This window comes from Eptesicus fuscus, chromosome 11, assembly GCF_027574615.1.
Source record: "Eptesicus fuscus isolate TK198812 chromosome 11, DD_ASM_mEF_20220401, whole genome shotgun sequence".
Taxonomy (NCBI): Eukaryota; Metazoa; Chordata; class Mammalia; order Chiroptera; family Vespertilionidae; genus Eptesicus; species Eptesicus fuscus.
The window spans coordinates 36891518-36912772 of NC_072483.1; the positions used below are offsets into that span (position 1 = coordinate 36891518).

The window sequence follows — 21255 nt, forward strand, 5'->3', positions numbered from 1 at the left end:
GAGTCAGAGACTTCAGTTCAAGTCCTGTGGCCTTGGCAAGCTATTTCACTTCTCTGGATTTCATCTCTGGTATAAAATAGGGATATGGCTAATGGCTTACAAACTCAAGTAAAAATTTCAAGTGCTTCACTAAGTATCATTATGAAAATCAGAATTATCAGGAGAACTGTCACCTCCACATAAGCCGTAATCCTAATATATAAAAAGCCAGGGGCTGTCACAACCGAAACAACCAAAACAACCAGACGGACAACTGAACACAGGCTGCGTGAGGTGACAAGGCTGGCAGGGGGGTTAGTGAGGGATGACCAAATGACTGAACAGCAGGCTGCGTGGGGTGACCAGGCTGGCAGGGGGGACATTTGGGGGGGGGGGGGAAGTTGGGGGTTACCAGGCCAGCAGGTGGGCAATTGGGGGCGACCAGGCTGGCAGGGGGGGTAGTTGGGGGCAACCAGGCTGGCAGGGGAGCAGTTGGGGGCAACCAGGTCAGCATGGGGGCAATGAGGGGTGACCAGGCTGGCAGGGGGGGCAGTTAGGGGCAACCAGGACAGCAGGGGGGCAATGAGGGGTGACCAGGCCAGCATGGGGGGCAGTTGGGGGTGACCAGGCCAGCAGGGCGGGGGCAGTTAGGGTCAACTAGGCTGGCAGGCAGGGCAGTTGGGGGGCGACCAGGCCAGCGGGAGGGGGCAGTTAGGAGTGATCAGGCTGGCAGGCAGAGGTGGTTAGGGGTGATCAGGGTGGCAGGGGGGGCAGTTAGGGGCAATCAGGCAGGTGAGCAGTTAGGAGCCAATGGTCCTGGATTGTGAGAGGGATGTCCGACTGCCAGTTTGGGCCCACCCGATCCCCAGGATTGGGCCTAAACCAGCAGTCGAACATCCCTTGAGGGGTCCCAGATTGGAGAGGGTGCAGGCTGGGCTGAGGGGACCCCCCCACCGCCCCCCTGTGGACAAATTTCATGCACTGGCCCTCTAGTCATAATATAAAGTCTCCCATTATGTGCAGTACACTCTACTTTTGCCACTTAACCTTTTGCACTCAGATGTCGAGTGTGACTCGACACGGTTAGCATCGGTAGCAGCTCATATGTCGAATTGTATTGAATGTATCAATAATTTGAAATATAAAAAAAATCCAAATAAATAAGTTTGTATGAAAAGAAACTCCAGTTTTTTATTCTACTGCCGTGCTTTGTAAAATCTGGGGTATTTAAAAAATTAAATCCCGAGTAAAATAAAGGAATCGAGAAAAAAGCAAGCGAGTGCAAAGGGTTAAAATACATGCCAATAGGTATTCTCTTAACTAGTAAGAAATCATTCAATATAGTTCTTAGAAAAAAAATCACATATCGTATTCAGAACATCAAATAATAGCAGACACAAAGAATATGCCCAACATCTTACCTCCAACTGAACACCTTCGGGCTATTTCCCAGTAAACCAGACCAACAGAATATATGTCAGCGCGTTTGAAGGACTCAAAGATATTCACATTCATTGTATCATCAAGCATTTCAGGGGCCATATACCTTCAAAACATGCACATGTCAGATTCTGTGTAAGTCCAATAAAACATAATCTTACTAAATCCTGATACAAAATACAAGTGAAGATAGCTTACATCAGTTTTACAGGTGGATCTGAACCACTGTACTATAACAGATTAAAATTAAATAATACAGTTATTGACTCGACCATCATTTTAAAAATATTTTTAATAGAATGAGGGGGCATCGCCCTCAGTATTAAAGCATGTGTGCCAGGAGCCAAATGCTTGGAAAGCACAAGCCGTAGGGGATTCAGTAAGCACAACACTCAATAGGAGAGACGAAACTCAATTTCTACCAGTAGCTCCTTGCCAAGGAAAGCTCCTTGAGGACAAAGAGTAGGTTTTATTCATGGTGGGCCCAGTCCTCCAACACAGAGCTCAGCAGTGGCCCACAAATATCTGTTCTGAATGGACACACTGGCTCCAAGAAACATATACATTTTATATTGGCTCCAACAAAATTACGGTCTTATCTTAACAGGACTAAATCAAAGTAATATACAGTTGCTGAGACCTGACTGAGCCTAGCGAGCTGTCCTAGGGAGATTTTGAGAACTTCTCAGAGTTTTCAGGTGAGGATGCAACACGTTCCCTAACTCTTTTAAAAGTTTTAGATCCCAGGGAATCTGGCATCCAAGGCTCCCCTCCCCTGAGGGTCCCTAATGTGATGAGCAAAAGTCAAAAGCTTGCTTTTTATAGGGAAAAGAAGCCCCGTAGGGCTGCCCAGTCTGAATAAACTGTCCTGAAGTGTTTCCGGGGCCTCATTAAAGTCTCCCAGGAACCAAGTGGAGGACTCAGAGGGACTGGCCTGGACTCTCAATTATGGCTTGGAGGCCGACTATGCCAGCTTAGAAATTCTCCTTTCTCAAGGGCCTTTAACAAACTCCAGGAAATGTTTGGGTTGTTTCTCATTTCAAGGTCAAGAAACCTGGGATGATGCCAAAGGGGCACAGAGCCTGAAATACAAATAAAAGGAAATGAAGCATGCTGGCCCCATGGCCACAGGCTGGCCACAACAAGAAAACACCAGACGTCCCACTACAAATGGGGCCGTCCTGCACATGTGTGGTGTACTCGTTAATATCATCATGCTTGCTCTTAACTTTCAGAGATTCTGTTCCTTGAATGTGGAAACTGTGTCCGAACTCATCATCCATTTGGGAGACTTAAGGTTAAATACAACTATGAGTAAATGCAGAAGTTGTTACAGAACATTTTCAAATATTGAGAGAACACAATAGTGTATATATGTAAGCATTAGGCACAGTCCTCACCTCTCTAGTCCACTATATTGATTCGTATCTGTTGTTTAGAATCTGAGCACGTAGAACTAGCCCTGAGTTTCAGTTCATTTGTGAGGTATAAAGGCTTTGGAGGAGCTGCATACTACTGACATTGTTTTCCTCTTTTCTGTAGGAAAATATGTTCTCAGAATGTGACACACTAAAAACAATATACCATCATCTCCTTCACCAAGCCTCTTCACTGGCCAAATGGCTACCTTCTGTATGACCAAATGCCAGCTCCCCTTGCTTTATAACCATTGTGCCACTAATTGCTCAGTGACCCAGAGAAGACCTTTTGTTTTCTTGGGTCTAATGATTTCCCATTTGGACCTCTGCCCCCGGCTCTACACACATCCCAGACATTCATGCGTAGGGGACAGTTGTAAGTCTTAGTGTGCTGCCAAAGTAAGTTGGCTTACCTTTTGGTTCCCACTTTAGGATTCTGAGGTATGTCAATAGTGTTCAGTATGGAATCGTGCTTCACAGCTAATCCGAAGTCCGCTATGGCACAAGTTTCACATTTTTTCACCAAGATATTCTTTGATTTTATGTCTCGATGAGCAATGGCAGGTTTGCCTGTGAAGGATGAGACAAGCATATTCACCTTTGTCATTACGGAAGATTGAATCTCTCCAAAAGGAATTATTTGGAAGACTTGGCTCAAATGTCACCTAAAAGAGGTCTTCCCTGACCACCCATTCTGCATCCCAAGTCATTCTTCATCAGAGTACCCCATTTTGCCTTCTTTATAGCTCTTATCACTATTTCATATGTCTTACTTATTCATATACATGTTTAATTATCTGCCTCTCCCAACTAGACTATAAGCTGCATATGGGCAGAGATTGTGTCTTAGTCATCACTGTGCCCTAAATGCTTAGATCACTAGTTCACATTTCGTAGCCACTCATATATGTTTGCTGAATGAATAGGGAAAGAATTAGCATTGCTATGTACTCATGAAAACACAGCAAATATTCTCTTACAAAATAAGTTTCAAACGTCTATGATCCTAGATGAACTGTTCTCAAATGTGGCCCGAAGATCCCTGGGGGTCCTCGAGACTGTTTTCCAACTATATGTCTGGGCGATGTCACCTTTTCTTCCCATACTTCAACCAAAGCAACATGTTGGAGCAGATTGAATGAAGAACAGGCATGAAAATCCAGACATTAAACCAGACATTAAATAGATTTGCAGAAATGTAAAACAAAACCATAATTTTTACTAAACTGGTTTTTGCATTATAAAAAAATATGTGAATTTTTTAAAATTATGTTATTTATGCTAATATTTAATTGGCTAAATCATTATTGTTATTTTAGGTAAATTAGTATTTTTAAATTTCTCCGTTTTAGTTCTAATATAGTAAATATTAATGATATAATTCACAGGCAAAAAAAAAAACTTTGGGGAGTCCTCAATCATTTTTAAGAAATTAAAAGGATCATGAATCCAAATTGGAGAACCAATACTCTGACGGAACTAATAACTTTCTAGAGCTAATTCTCTATTAACTCAGTAAATAGAAAAGACAATGGGTATTGTTTGATCTTCAAGTACATGATATATAGATTTTTTTTCAAGATCACATTACCCTTTCTAATTATTTTAATTATCAAAGGTAAAAAAAATAAATTATTTGTATTTTCTGAATATGAAGCCCTTGACATCAAAGCCAGATCTCTCAGATGTACATGCTAAATGGTAAATATGGAATCACCAGGAATAAAAATATTATGGATAATATACAAAATGACAAGTATGTAGATGAGAGTTGGTTCTATCATGACAAAATCTTCAGCTTTATAAAGTACCTTTAGTGTTTCTTTACATTTGATAACTGTAATAAATTAAAATACAACTAAATACTAAAATACAACATAGTATTCCTCCATGGGCAGATGGGCAGTGTTGCTCAGTGGATAAAACATCAGCCTTTGGACTGGAGGGTCATGGGTTCAATCCCTGGTCAAGGGCATGTACCTGGGTTGCAGGTTTGATCCCTGGCCCCAGTTGGGGTACGTGTGGGAGGCAACCAATCAATGTGTCTCTCTCACATCAATGTTTCTCTCTCTCTCCCCCTCTTCCATTCTACTCTCTCTAAAAAATCAATGGAAAAAATATTCTGGGGTTGCCAAAACCGGTTTGGCTCAGTGGATAGAGCGTCAGTCTGCGGACTGGAGGGTCCCAGGTTCGATTCCGGTCAAGGGAATGTACATTGGTTGCGGGCACATCCCCCGTGGGGGGTGTGCAGGAAGCAGCTGGTCGATGTCTCTCTCTCATCGATGTTTCTGGCTCTCTATCCCTCTCCCTTCCTTTCTGTGAAAAATCAATAAAATATATTTTTTTAAAAATATTCTGGGGTGATGATTAATAAAAATCCTATATAATAAAAGACTAATACGCAAATTGTCCCCACTACTGGGAGTTCAACCGGGAGTTTGAACAGGGGGCGGGGCCGGCTGGCCAACGATCCGAGGCCCCTCCCCCCAGCTGGCCTGGCCCAATTGGCCCCGATCGGGCTGGGCCAGCCGGACCCCACTCATGCACAAATTTGTGCACCGGGCCTCTAGTAAATAAATAACATACAACTTAGTGTTTCTATCCTCATATTTAAGGAGAAAAACTGAGAAATAAAATACCTACCTTGTGTACCAACAATCTCCATATGAAGGTGGGCCAGACCACTAGCTATGGAAAGTGCCAGTCTGATCATCCCAGCCACGGTCACTATGTTTCTATTCAAATAGTCATACAAGGAGCCCTGTTCATGATATTCCAAGACAAGCCAAAGTTGGGTCCAAGTTCCATTATCTAACAGGAAAAAATTTGGGTGCTGTAAATATATGTTGAAAAAGAAGCCAAAAGTTTTTAAGAAATGTCAGTGCTTCTAGTAAATCTGTATTGTTAACAAAGTTAATTCCTTCATGGATAATGTCGATGGTTCGAATTCGTAAAATAAAACATCTCAATGAGTTCCTGAAGATGTTGATATATTACAACCTGTTATATGTTCCCACCATAGCTATTGGAAGCTGTGAGGCCGTGATTCTGACTGAACAACTTTCTTATTCCCTTGATATTTGCCAATGATAGCAACCACATTATAGGAGAAACTACTGAGAGATGCATTTAAGCTCAGTGTTGTGTTATAAATTTCTCTTGAGATTTTAAGAAATATTGTACCAATAAAAAATAGAAATATAAAAAATTTACACAAAGTATTCGTACTGCCATAGGAGCTCTAACATTCTAAGAATGCTAATGTTACTTACCTTTCAAATATGAAGTTGACGATTTTCCCCAAAAGTTTATATTAAGAGCCAACTACAATAACTAGACATTTTCAAATAGTTTTCCCCTATTTAACCAAAAGCTAATCAAGCTTATAAAAGATTTTTAGCATAAGAGAAACCAGCCTAAGTCTTCTTTAGGCATTATAGTCCCTAGAGCTAGCTTTAGCTTTCAGGATCAAGTGTCTACAATAGCTCTGGGCACTCCTGACCAGTTCCGATGCTCAGAGAAACAAAACTATAAAAAACATTTGCTAAGGACTTTTTCTACCTAGTGTTAAGTACAAGACCTCCTCTTTATCCAAACATTTAATTTCCAAAGCTGGTAGTGATAACACTTACTAGCAATAAAAAACAAACAAACAAAAAAAAGCCGAAACCGGTTTAGCTCAGTGGATAGTGTGTCGGCCTGCGGACTCAAGGGTCCCAGGTTCGATTCCTGTCAAGGGCATGTACCTTGGTTGCGGGCACATTCCCAGTAGGTGGTGTGCAAGAGGCAGCTGATCGATGTTTCTCTCTCATAGATGTTTCTAACTCTCTATCCCTCTCTCTTCCTCTCTCTAAAAAATCAATTAAAAACAAACAAACAAAAAACACATAACATAATAAAGTTTACTAATAAACTGACCTTATATAAAACTAACCCTTACTCACACCTCTCTCCCAGCTTAGCACCAGTGGCTATCTTTGCCTTCTCACATCAATGTCTTTGTCAGACAGTTGACTAAAAAGTGAAACTGTAAGTGTTGCAAAAGATACAAAAATGCATGATGATGAAAGTGATGTTAGAGACCATTTAGAATCAGACACAAAGCTACTGACAAGGAAGCCATTGACAGAGATAGACCAGTAACTGAAGAAGAGAAAATCAAGAATGATCTTTCTTGTGCAAATGATCTTTCTTGTTTTATAATCCAAAAAACGTCATGATTAAATTAGCCCATCAAGATGATCCGTATAACTATAGTCATTACTGCTTTCACCACAATCTAATTAATCTAACCAGTAGGTAGTTTAACTCAACATTAGGAAGGAAAAGAATTTCTTAACAGCTTAACAAGAAATGTTTCATTTTCAATAGGCTGTATATATTTTCAAAGAATATGTAGTTAAGAATTTGGAAAGAATCTTTTATTTCTTTTTAATTTATTTTTATTGTTGACTAGAGGCCCAGTGCATGAATTCATGCACCAGTGGGGTCCCTCGCCTGGCCTGAGGGATCAGGCCGAAACCAGCTCTCCGACATCCCCCAAAAGGTCCCAGATTGCGAGAGAGCAAAGGCCAGGCTGAGGGATCCCACCAGTGCACGATCGGGGCCAGGGAGAGATGTGGGAGGTTGGCCAGCCGGGGAGGGACTATGGGAGAGCTCCACAGCTGGACCCCAGCAGCAAGCTAACCTACCAGTTGGAGCATCTGCCCCCTGGTGGTCAGTACATGTTATAGTAACTGGTCAACTGGTTGACTGTCTGCCCCCTGGTGGTCAGTGCACATCATAGCGAACAGTTGAGCAGCCTTAGCATATCATTACCATATTATGCTTTGATTGGTTGAACGGCCGACCAGACCACCAGACACTTAGCATATTAGGCTTTTATTATATAACATAGTATTACAGATGTCCTCTTTGTTTGTTTATTTTCCCATTGACCTCCTCCACCTGGCACCCACCCCTCCCAGGCCTTCACCACATTATTGTCTGTGCCCAGAGGCTATGCATATATATAATAATCTATAATAATAAAAGCATAATATGCTAATTAGACTGGACAGCCGAATGACGTTATGGACATCCTTCCGGACGACCTTCTGGATGAAGCTGGGGCTGTGAGGGCTGAGGCAAGCCACCGCGGCTGCGAGGGCCAAGCCCCTTGCACAAATTTCATGCATCGGGCCTCTAGTATGCATATAAGTTTCCTAGAAGAATCTTTAAAGCTCATCTTGGCTTTACACCATTTTTCTCTAGCAAATCAGATAAGACAAATCATCAGCAAATATAATCATGGCCAAAATACATAATAACTTAAGTTTCTCTTTTGCCATGTAATTTATTATTAATTAATGATCCAGATTATCTATATATATAAAAGCCTAAGCGAATGAACGGCCAAATGACTGAACGACCAGTCGCTATGATGCACACTGACCACCAGGGGGCAGACACTCATTGCAGAAGCTGCCCCCTGGTGGTCAATGTGCTCAGCTGACCAAGGGGCACCAGACGTCAGGCTCACAGCTGGCAAGCACAGCTGTGGCGGCACGAGCCTCTCCCGCCTCTGAGACAGTGCTACCGAGTGGCAGCGGCAGGTGCAGCGGGGCCAGGATGAGCAGGAGGGGTGCAGCGCCTGGCCTGGGCTCGGGCTCCTCCCTGGCTGCCTGCTGCTTCGCGCACTACTACATCCATCAGGGGATGTCGGACTGCTGTTTTTGCCCCAATCCCTGCAGGCCAGCTGACATCCCCAGAGGGGTCCTGGATTGCAAGAGGGCACAGGCCAGGCTGAGACCCCCCACCCCCGCCGTGTAAGAATCCATGCACCAGGCCTCTAGTATTATATAAAAATAATCATAGATTTTTAATTTTTGTAGGTATTGGTAGGTACCTGATATTCACAAATAATTTGTTTGTTTGTTTTTTTAGCTAGAGGTTACAATTTCTACCTCCCAAAGTTCTTTATGTATTACTGATTTGAATAAAAACCAATAGACTGGAGATTCACTCACCTTTGTTCCCTGTTCCCCTTTAAGAAAACTAATGCACAGTTAAATGAATAAAAGCTATGCAAAAAGAGAAAAGAGAGCATAGGAATCCACAATCTTTAAATCCAGACCCTGATTACTCAGGGATGTATATACAATACTTTATAAGCATTATTTAAATACCAGAAAGTTGATGCTTTGTCTTGTTCCACAAAACTCAAGAAGTGATACTGTTTGGGGTTGTTAATGTTAAACGTCAAGATATAAATCATACTCAAATAGATTTTCATACAGTAATAGAAAATTTCACTAAAATTGTCTTACTTGCTGCCATTCCCATAATGGTCACAGAAAGCTTGTATCCTGGAGTTTAAGCTTGTTGCACAGATGAAAACTATAGTCCTGGCAAAGGTGAACATTCAACTAGCATCCATTGATATATTTGTATCAATTATCGAAATACTGAAATATTTCTGTCCTGATTAGTTAAGAGCTACTATTGAAAACTCCCAGTGACATTTCTTTTCCCTGGACACTCAAAGCAGCCCCCACCCCACCCCCAACCCCCACCAAGATGCCTCCAAATCTCTTCATGATCCACCAACCACAGGGATAAAAATCCAGCATGGCAGGATTCTCCCAGGATTCTGTTCCAGTTGAAATTTCTGATCTGATTGGGAGGTTCACCAGTCATCAAATATTTAAAATGTCAACCTGGCTATAGTGTCATCACCATTTCATATGACAGGTTTGCCTTTTGCCCTGCTTTATTGGATGGTTATGCATGTGTATCTATGGAGAAGACAAAGGACTTTTCTTTTCTCAATAAAGAAATTAGACTTTTATGTAGGCTTTATTAAAATAAAAATATGATTTATTCTCATCTGATAATAGACATGACACTTTCTTTGCTGAAACTAATTACATTGAAAATACCTTTGTTGTCAGCAGCAATGAAACCAAGGACATTCTCGTGTCTCAGCATCACCGTCTGATAAATTTCTGCCTCGCGAAACCAGGATCTTTCATCTCTGGAGGAGAATATTTTCACAGCCACGTCTTCCCCACACCATCTTCCATGCCAGACCTCACCAAATCGGCCTTTTCCTACAATCTCCTGGAGGATAATCGTCCTGGCAATTGTTCTCTGAACCAACAGAGGTAACCCTAACCGAAGAAAAGATGGGATGGACGGTGAATAACAGTAAGTACCAGAAAATAACTGTCAGAATGACCGGTATTTTCACATAAAAAGGCCAACATTTAAGTACTTTAATAATTTTACTGATGTTGAAGAAATAAGCACCTTTATACCAAAATTTTAATGTCAAACATGCTCAAAAAATATTCCAAATTCTCTTCTCATATTCACAAATACAAATTTCTGGGACATAGCCTGCTGCTGCAGATGTCTGATCTTTCTAGAATTGCTGCCGAATTCCCTGATTTGTACATTAAAGCCAGTCAGATTACTAAGTACACAAAAGTATAAGAAATGCTGTTAGCTTTTAAAATAAAACATATTGGTGCCTAGTACAACTGAGAATGCAGAAAAATTATTTGAGAATTTTTTTAAACCAAATTAAAATTGAAAAGTGAAGAATCAAATTCAACAATCAAGTAAGATAATCATGTTATCTAAAAGCAAGATGCAATGATAGAAAATATCAACTGGATATTTTCTGCAGAATAAAAAACATCAAAGAAAATATATTCTAAGTGCATGTAAAATATTTAGATTCTTTGAATCAATAACTCTACCTCTATAATTCTATCCTAAACATTCAATGTAATTGCAAAAATTCTGTCAAAATGTTTAATATATTATTATTTATAGGAAAAATAAGGAAAGGTGTCTAATAATAGAAAATTATTAAATGCTAGAGGCCCAGTGCATGAAATTCATGTACAGGGGGGCAGGGGGAGCGTCCCCTCAGCCCAGCCTGCACCCTCTCGCAATCTGGGACCACTGGCCCCTAACAGCTCGCCTGCCTGCCTGTCTGATCACCCCTAACCACTCTGCCTGCCTGCCTGATCACCCCTAACTGCCTCTGCCTCAGCCCCTGCCACAGCGGCTTTGTCTGGAAGGATGTCTGTAATGACATCTGTAAGGTCGTTTGGCTATCTGGTCTAATTAGCATGTTATGCTTTTATTATTATAGATAGTGCAGAGATTAAGAGCACAAATAAGAAAAACCTGGTTTCACATTTCAGCTGTGCCACATGATAACCATGGGCAAGTTATTGAACTTCTCTAAGCTTTGGCTTCCTTGACTGAAAAACAGGAGATAATAGTATCCCTTATCTCATAGGGATACTATGAGAATTAGCAAGCATGTTAAGCTCTTAGCACAGTATCTAGCATATTACATACTCAATAATAGTTAGTCCTTAATATTATGTCTTATGTCAAATTACTCAGAGCCAATAATAATGATGCTGCTTATGAAGAGGTATGTCCTAATGATTTGGTTAAATGCTTTTGCTGTGTTAAATAAAATAGCACAGTAAATCCTATCCACTTAAGTAAGTGTACCTAGCTATTCAAAATATGCACAGAGAAAAGACTGAAATAGGAAATATACTAAATGCTACTTCTATTTAGTGGCATCAAAGTGAACTGTGATAAGCTTCTTTCTAATATTGTACATTTTCTACAGTGGGTATATATGACTCTTACAATTAGAGGAAAACAGATAAAGAGGTCACAGTAGAATGTATTCTGGAAAGTCATGTGTAGTTGTTGTCACTGTACTTGATAGCGGGGAAACCCTCAGAGCAACAACTGTGCAAGCTCCGGAGGACTCGCCTCTGCTCCTGAGATAAGCCAAGGTGTATTCACATGTTCTCATCCTCATGAGAACCACCCACTATGGCTAAATAAGCACAGACTGTAAGTTTGCTATTATGGGTCTCAACAATTAGTCACAAAGCCCCACAGCCATAAAGTTCTTCTTAGATCATCTGGTTCAACTTTATCATTTTAGGGAAGAAAAAATTGGGGGCCGCAGTAATCACGAAGTGGCCCAGGAATAAGCTGTTAGTGGGGAGGCAGATCTACAACTAAAACACTGGTCTTCAGTCCAGACTCTTGCTCTCTCACCATTTAGTGGATATGATGCATTTCTCCCCTGCTGGGAAGATTTCTAGCAGCAAACTATACCGGCTATTTGTGTAGGCTACAGTCAGATTTACCACTTGACCACACACAATAAAAGTTGTACTAACAATTATTAAGCCAAATCTCAACCTCAGTCTCTCTCCTCCCTTCCCCGACATGCACCCACACACTCACAAAAACATCACCACTAACCATCGTTACCAACAACAACGCAACAATATTTGGCTCGAGAACTAGATAAGCCAATGCTTTCAAACTGAAAATGGATCAAGCACCCAATCAGTGCCACACACCAGGGACAAAGTAAGACATGGCCTTAAGGTACTCAGCACAGCAATTAAGTTGAGACTGTAAAACTCAATGAAAGTTGCCTCGGTATCACTCAAAGCAGCCCCCCAAGATAATCTAATGCTTGGGTTATACACTTAGAGATTTCATTTGAAGATACATGGACGTTGCTTCTCCTCCTGGTTCATTTTATTCTTTTTCATGGCGGTTGTAGGAGCGGATGCCTGTCTGATGGAACGGCACCTTCCTGTCACCGTCCGTCAGAAGTGCAGCAGCCTATCCAGTCTCTTAGAAGCCACTGAGACACTGGCCGCTCTCAAAGACAGCCCAGGAACACGGCGGTCCATGTCCCTCTCTCGCGGGCACTACATCTCCTTGAAATCGGTCCCTGACCAGGTCAAGGATAATAAGCTTCACAAGTTTTTGTTTCTCAACATTTGACAAAGCGGCCTCTCGTTTAAGGTCACCGGACAATTGAGAGAAGCAGAGGAGAAGCAGAACTGCCCGATCCCCTCAGCAGCGGGGGGAGCTTTTGTGGCAGAAGCCTTGCTGCAGACAAACCAGCTCTGCTTATGAAAGGCAGAGCTGCGGCCGCTTACGTCAGCCAGCGGTCACTGCCAAGGACGTATATGCAGCTGGCTTAGGGGAAAAGTGCCTAAAGCTCTTTCGAATTGTGCATTACAAAAGTCACCCATGCATGGGTACATTTACAGCTTTCTCTTTAGGATAATCTAAAGAGGAGAGTTCAGCAGTCAATAAATCCAGACTCGGGTTTGAAGACGCCCAGAAGGAGCAAAAAAACTTAATGTGAATTTTTCATTTTATGCCCTGGCTCATGACTACTTTGTTAAATTAAATATACAGTCTCCAGTTATAAAAATCTCTAGAACGTTTATTTAAAAGGAAAATCCTTGGTCATATTAAACATATTCAAAGAGTTGCTCCAAAATACACATTCAACCTAACACGGGTGAACTGAAATGTCTGGGTGGTAATTAAGTAGATGGTTTTTTAATCACTTGAACCTCATGAAGAAATTATTTAAGGTTTCAAGGAACTTGGCACACATCAGAGCTCTCTGTGCACATATTCTGTGCCTACATTGTTGCCAGCGCTCAAAATATTAGGGCACAATGGGCCCCAAAATGTAATACTCAAGGAAGAAAAAAAGTAGTGAACTGAACAAGTTTTACTTTTAAAGAAAGAATACCATCTTTCTAGCCAATAATTTAATTTGGATTTCAGTTTTATAAACTTTGTAGTTTGGAGACACTTTGCCAACGCTCCTCCCCTGGACACATGCCACCTAATTTGGGCAGTGAGGGTGCAAGTGCTGAGATGTTGGTCAGTGAGAGAGCAGGCAATCTTGCCCCAGAAGCAGCCAACTACCTGGGCTCCCTGGGTGACATGATCGGGCCTCCCTTTTCTGGACTCGGTGGTGAGTCCATAGCTATATCATATCACATATGATGCTCATACAGATGCCGGCGCCCCTCTGTGGTTAACCCCTATTAATTGTGCCTGTCTGTGTGCTCCTTGAAATATGTTTGGGGTCATCATCCTTAATAATCCTCCCAAAGCAAGGGGGGATGCAGGGGCATCTGATGTGGCTCACCTAGCCTTGCCCTAGTCCACATTTCGGCAACACCGCATGCTGACAGGATTTCCGGACGCGTACGTGAGAGCAGGGAGCCTGCTGCCCCTTAGGGAGTTTGTTATCACAGGGGAAACTCTGCTCTATCACCAGAAACCCACAAAGCCCTCAGACGCTTTGTGCTACGAGAAAGGCTCATTTAGGCCAGAACGCAGCCCTGTACTTGAGTTGTGTCAGCAGGTCCTGGAGTTCCACTGAAGAGGAAGAGAATTAACATACAACCTCAGCAGCAAAGGCCAGCACACCAATGCTCTGCTCTTCCCTTTCATCTTTCATTTCTGTGCTTTAAGAACATATTCTTGATTTTAATTTCAGGTCAGCTCTCTGGGACCTTCACCCACACATCCCAGGGGTACCTACAGATTCGGAAGACCTTCATAACCACAAGCGAAGGTGCTCTAAGTACATTACTTTGCATAACTGAGTTCTCTTGCTCAGAACTCAGCTCCTTAGATACAGTAACTCCTTTGTGCACAGGAACCATTACCAGGAGAGCAACAATTTTTCCTCCTCATCATAATGGAGAGGGGAGAGCAGAGAGACTCTTTCATGCTTCAGGAATTCTGAAGGACTGTCAGAGTAAGAATCTGAATACCTAAAGCCTCAAAAGCCAACGGGAAGGACTTAATTCTTTAGGCCATGATGGTTTTTTCTCTTCTTCTAATCCTAAAATAAACTTTTATGTCAGAACTTAGTATGTACCAGATCAAGCATTTGAAATGATAGAATTCATATTGGGGCCCTTTTTGTTAAAAAATGTTTTTACTGCTTTCTTTACTTTTTAATCCTCACCCAAAAATATGTTTTTATTTATCTTAGAGAAGAAGGAAGAGAGAAACATTTATCAGTTGCCTCCCATACACACCCCAGCTGAGGATCAAACCTACAACTTTTTGGTGTACTAATATAGGACAATGCTCCCACCAACTGAGCCACCTGGCTAGGGCTGTTTTTATTTATCTATATATATATAAACCTAAGTGACCAAATGACCAAACAACTGAACGACCGGTTGACTGGTCGCTATGATGTGCACTGACCACCAGGGGGCAGACGCTCAACACAGGTGCTGCCCCTGGTGGTCAGTGTGCTCCCACAGCGGAAACACCACTCAGCTGATGGACAGACACCAGATGCTGGGCTCATGGCTGGCAAGTGCAGCTGCAGCGGCCGCGAGCCTCTCCCACCTCTGCAACAGTGCTATCAAGTGGCGAGTGGCGAGTGGCAGCGGCAGGTGCAGTGGGGCCGGGATGAGTGGGAGTGGCATGGTACCTGGCCCAGGCTCAGGCTCCTCCCTGGCCGCCTGCTGCTTTTCGCACTACTACATCCCTTGGGGGATGTTGGATTGCCGGTTTTGGCCCGATCCCCCAGGTGACCTGCAGGGATCGGGCCGAAACCGGCAGTCCAACATCCCCCAAAGGGTCCCGGATTGCAAGAGAGCGCAGGCCAGGCTGAGGGACCCCACCAGTGCACAAATCCATGTACAAGGCCTCTAGTATTTAAATAAGTTCCCTTACTTAAAAAATGGACCATGGGCACATACCAGATCCGGATCCAGAGGCGGTCACATCGTAAATCAGATCTTTCAGAGTTTTCCCAGCATTTACCAGGTTGCATTCAGAGAGGGGCTCCTCCACATTCTGCCTCTTTTTCTTCCTGTTGCTGCACTGTCGACCTTGGCATGCCCAGATGCTCAGCACTGCCGCCACGGACAGCAGGCACACTGGCACAGTAATAACAACAGTCAGCTCCATGGGTCCGATTTTGGGGGCATTTGGTGAGGCTGCAGTTTAAAAAAAACATGACCATCAATCAACCCATTTAAAATATTTTAGAAATTGGAAATGTGATCACCAACATTTCACATCTATAATGTGCAGCTACACAGTGTACACTGATGACAGTTGGCAAAGGCTCGCTGTGTTGTAAACAAGGATGGGAAAGGAGGCTGAGGTCAGGCTGCAGCTAGGAATGGCTATGCCAGGTGCCAATGGAGACAGAATGAGGACCATGGAAAGCGCTCACACAGGGGATCCTTTCTTTCTTTCTTTCTTTCTTTCTTTCTTTCTTTCTTTCTTTCTTTCTTTCTTTCTTTCTTTCCTTATTTATTTATTTATGTTAATCCTCACCCAAGACTATTTTTCCATTGATTTTTAGAGAGAGTGGAAGAGAGGGAAAGAGACAGAGAGAAACATCAATGTGAGAGAAACATATCGATTGGTTGGCTCACACACATGCCCCAACTAGGGCCAGGGATCGAGGTATATGCCCTTGATCAGAAATAATCTGGGACCCTTCAGTCCTCAGGCCAATGCTCTATCCACTGAACCAAACCGGCCAGGGCAGGAATCCTTTTTAAAACCTCTAAGCATTTGACATTTTTCTCCTATTTTCTCCCCATTTTTCAGCAGCCCATTCTTAGAGCACACTCATTCAGATTCATTCATGCCCCAAGTAATTACTGAGCTCCTGCAATAATATGTTGCCACCATTCCAGGTGCGGAGATACAGTGGTGAGAGAGACCAAATCCTTGCTCTTGTGACACTTATGTTCCACACATCCAGCAAGAGGAGATAAGTGCTATGAAGAAAAAGGAAGCAGAAGAAAGAGACAGAGTGATGGCCAACGCTACTTTAGCTAGAGTGGTCCTAGAAGGCTGCTCTGGCAGGTGTCCGGGAGCTACCACGGAAGGTGTCTCAGGGAAGTGTGTTCCGTCAGAGGGACAGCAAGAGTAAGGTGCTCTGAGACAGAGACCTACTGGTGTGGTCAGGACAACCTAGGCCTCGAGTGAGGTAGACCAGGAGACAGACAGGAAGAAATGGGGCCAGGGAAGAAAAAGAGAGGAAGGGCATGTGGGGTCTTCCAGGCTAAAAGGACTGGGAATTGTATTCTAAGTAGAAGCTCTTGCAGGATTTTGAGCAGGCAAGTGAAATACGATCCAACTTAATATTCTGTGTGGCTGCTAGGTGAAGTCACTAGGAGCACAAGAAGAGACAAATTAGAAACCTAATGAAATAATCCTGGCAGGAAATGATGGTCTTGGCTGACAACCCTATCTAAAATAGTCCTTCCTTCTCATTCCCCATTCACTCTCTATACTCTTTTCCTGTTTTATTTTAATTCCTGGATCTTACTGCCACCTGGCACATCGTATCTTCATTTATCTATCATCTGATTTCCTCCACAGAGCATGCGCTTCATCAAAGGAAGAACTTCGCCTGCTTTGTTCCCAACGACGCCCCATGTTTACCATGGTAGATGGTCAATAACTGGATCTTGAATAGCAGAGTCACTGAAAGTTTTACTAGTTTTGTACCTTTGTTAAGTAAAGGATACGATTTTTCATTTCAGAAAAATAAATATGTTAGTGGAAACCACAGAACATCGGGGGATATAATTAAATTTGGCACTTTAATTTTAAAATACATATAGCCAATTTTTTTAAAAGTTCGTCCTATATCTAAGAAATCTTTTTAATTTAGAAAAAAACAGTGATACATGAAAAGTCTATGATGTCAGATATTGCCTGTGTTTTTCAAAGAAGTTATTTTGACACTTGAAATAAGCACGTAGTTCGTTTTTTTCACGCACTGCAGACAGCCTCAGCATCAATTTAATTTTATCCTCTAGTCCTAGCAGCAGGGGATGTTGGTTTTTGTTTTCAATAAACCTTAGGGTATATTTAATAGAATAGGGATACATAATTCTGGAGTCTTAACCTAATTTTCGGTTCTCGAACATCAAGGAGAAGAAAAAAATGCAGGCTTTGGAGAGAGAGAAGCAGGTTATATGTGTCTATTGTGCCTTGAGCAAACTGCATCCTCCCCCAACACCCCTCCAATTGCTCCGCATAGGCCAGTGAGAGGGTTAGATAGATATGAGACATCGAATTAATAGCATAACACCTGCACCTTAGAGTCTAGACAAATTACAGTGATAATGGACCTTGTGAATTAAGTCACTCCTCAGACTTCCTTCTTTGCAACTGACAACCATGGAGTTATGTTAAATGTAATTACATTTTACTTACAACTGCAACCAGAATATATTAATATAATTTAAAAACAATTATTATTTAATTCTAAAGGAAAAATAATAAAAATCCTCAAAATTGTGTTCATAGAAGTTTCATTATAATCCTAAAAATAGTAGTCTAGCTACAACCAATGAGTAAAAGATTTAAAGCTGTTAAGTGAACTTTGGAAACAAACATAACTCATGCTCTTCTACTTTGCCTCCTGCATTTTGGCAGATCACCAACTTGCCTTCTCCTGAGTGTTTCAGGATTCCTGTGAAATCATTAGAAGTTGTACAGGCGCATATGGGGAGAGCTTGGCCTTGAGTGTTCTTATGACAAAGTGTAAGAGTTTTCTAACTTGACTTTGCATTAGAATCATTAACCATGGCACTTGCAACTTCTGAAGTTTGCTTATAAAAGCATTATTAAGCATTTCACATGGATCTTTCAAATTTACATTTCAAGTTTTATCTATATTTTTATGTGCTCACAAAAGTATTCTAAGAAAGCCACAGAATATACTCGATCACTTGCAATTTACATAAACATCTATTTAAACATTTTTTAAATAAAATTCCATTATTGGATACATTTATATGGGTAAATTTTATTTTGATATATGTTATTAGGAACTAACAATATAAACATTACAGTTAAAAAGCTTATTGATTCCCTCATTTGAATAGAGGCATTGCTCAGATCACTATGGCAACCAATAAGGAAGCAAAAGGTCAGCAACCCTGAAAATAGAATCATGCTCTAGAGAAGGCTACTGCTTTCAGGAATGTTTATTACACAAGGGCAATGTTTCTTTTTTGTGTGAATGAATTTACTGATACAAGTTAGTAAGGAAAAAGATTACTCAGCTAGAACAACGCTAGCAACACCATCCAGAAACACCTCCTGAAACACTGAGCAATTTTTAAAGCAAACATTTGTAAAACCGTCTTCTAAGTCACATGTTGATTGTCATCTTCATAGGAGATAAATGAAGAAAAACTGTAGTCTACACCCCATGAGTCATGGTAGAAGGAGACAATGGTGCAGTTAAGAAGACATTTTGATAAGTTACCTCTGGTTAGCATATTAATTTTTCGAGCAGGTTTTACATTTTTTTATCATAAGAGAACACGCATTATTTGATCATTCCCAATTTTTGAGATTGTCAGTTGATATGCATTCCCCATAGGGAGGGATATGTTAATCCCAAAAGTGAGGTCTGGGAAATGCTGCATTGGTAATTAAAGTTACTTCACTCCCTAGTAATTAAATAGAAGAGGATGGGGAGCAAAGGAGAGGAAAGCACTAGTCTACATGAGTCAGAGCCTAGCCCACAAATATCTCCCTTATGTAAGTTCCACATGCATTAAACCAAGACAATGCAGAGAAAGGGAGTAGTAACAAATGAATAATTTATAATTTTATTCCTCAAAAAAATAGTGACACACTAAGCAAAGGGAAATCTACCTCATGATGACCATCTTTTAACCTGCCATTTTAAAGCATCTTGCCCTATCCGGTTTGGCTCAGTGGATAGAGCATTGGCCTGCGGACTGAAGGGTCACAGGTTTGATTCCGGTCAAGGGCATGTACCTTGGTTGTGGGCACATCCCCAGTGGGTGGTGTGCAGGAAGCAGCTGATTGATGATTCTCTCTTATTGATGTTTCTAACTCTCTGTCCCTCCCCTTCCTCTCTGTAAAAAAAATCAATAAAAATATATTTATAAAATAAAATAAAAAATTAAATTAAATTAAAGCATCTTTATGTGGGTACCATCATTTCAAACATTTGCTTGATGGTAATGAAAATACATTTCTAATTGGTTTCTTGTTGCTTTACTAAATTGGTTCAAAGACTGGATCCAGAGGGATTGACTTGTATAATGTTGCACTGAGGACAACTCTCTAAGGGGGATGCCAGAGAAGGTGGGCACCATCCACACCCTCGTGGCATTTAGATTCTAGTAATGAATACATGATCCAGCTAGGGGACAATTCCAAAGCAACTTCGCAAGTAAAAATATAGAGGAAAGTTTATGTAAGATCAAAGGAGGTGGGAGAAAATCATCATGAAGAGTTCCATTCATGATGAATCAGTCCAATATAAAAGAATATGTAACTAATGAGTCTAGGAACTAAGCCACAAACACCTTATTGTTTTTTGTTTTCATGTCTAATTTTAATTCTGGAGTGTATAGATCTTTCTAATTAAAATATAGTTGACATGCAATATTATATTAGTTTCAGGTGTACAGCATAGTAAAATATGTTGTTGGTATTTTATTAGAGATTGCATTGAACTTATAGATTGCTTTGGGTAGTATGGACATTTTAATGATGTTAATTCTACTGATTCATAAACACAGTATATTCTTCCATTTGTTTGTATTTTCCTCTACTTCTTTTTTCCAGTGTCTTGTAGTTTTCTGAGTACAGGTTTTTGAAGCACAAACACTAGTTTTATTTATCTAACATCCCCATGCAATTCTATACTCGCTTATGGCAGGCAGCCCCTCTACACCCTGAGCCTGTCCTAGCCTCCTGTGTCCTCATAGTTACCCTTATAAATGTCATCAGGTATAATCCAGTTAGAAGTTATTTCAGTTAGATCCCTCCAACATGCTCCACTATAAAGAAGAGCAAATGGTCTCCCTTTTTCTCAGAGCAAGAATAATCATGTCAAACAGGTTGGTTTTCATTAACATGGACCTCAAGTACTGAACAGCATCAAAGATTATAAAATATTTTATTTTAGAGTTTATAAAATATTTCTATCACTGACCCATGACAGTGATAGAAATAACATGAGAATTATTTCTGCCTTTGAACTGTATCAGATGAGCCATTGACAGACCATTTTGTTGGCCAGTGCTCAGTCTATAAATGGAAAGCATATACTGTCTTCATCTGGCCTGATCTAATGAGTGTATGGCAGGCAGGGAACACCACACATAAAAAGATTTCCTGAACAGTTCTTATGCCGCTGATTTTCTGGGAGTATGTGAGGAACACTGAGAAGCTTCCAATCTTCTTTCATCCACTAGCATCTGAACGTAAGTATAATAATATTTTTATATTTTAAGGAAATAGAAATGTTAGACTGAAGAATATAGTCTTTGGCACAAGGGATATGAAAAAAGTTTGACTCAAGCAGAAGTGAGATTAATAAAACATAGGAAAAGAGAATTTAAATGGACCCTACCGCTTTTCTTAATTTCAGGGCATGGACCCAGAGATTCATTTCTTAATCTGTCATCAAAACGCATATCCTCTGTGAAGACATTAGATAGTAATTACTAGAAGAATATTTTAGTTTTTCCTCAAGCCAACCTTCTACATGGGAAAAAGAAAA

The 21255-nt window shown here is 41.2% G+C and overlaps 1 protein-coding gene across 1 annotated transcript in view; it reads right to left on the reverse strand.

Moving 5' to 3' along the window:
* ACVR1C (activin A receptor type 1C) overlaps nucleotides 1-21255 on the reverse strand; it is an 81383-nt gene that overhangs the window by 9854 nt on the left and 50274 nt on the right. Inside the window, exons 3-7 of the mRNA XM_008138670.3 lie at nucleotides 15428-15667; nucleotides 9758-9988; nucleotides 5481-5648; nucleotides 3251-3407; nucleotides 1401-1525 (exon numbers count right to left, since the gene is read on the reverse strand). Coding sequence (XP_008136892.1) covers nucleotides 1401-1525; nucleotides 3251-3407; nucleotides 5481-5648; nucleotides 9758-9988; nucleotides 15428-15667 — 921 coding nt within the window. The remainder of the gene's footprint in view (nucleotides 1-1400; nucleotides 1526-3250; nucleotides 3408-5480; nucleotides 5649-9757; nucleotides 9989-15427; nucleotides 15668-21255) is intronic.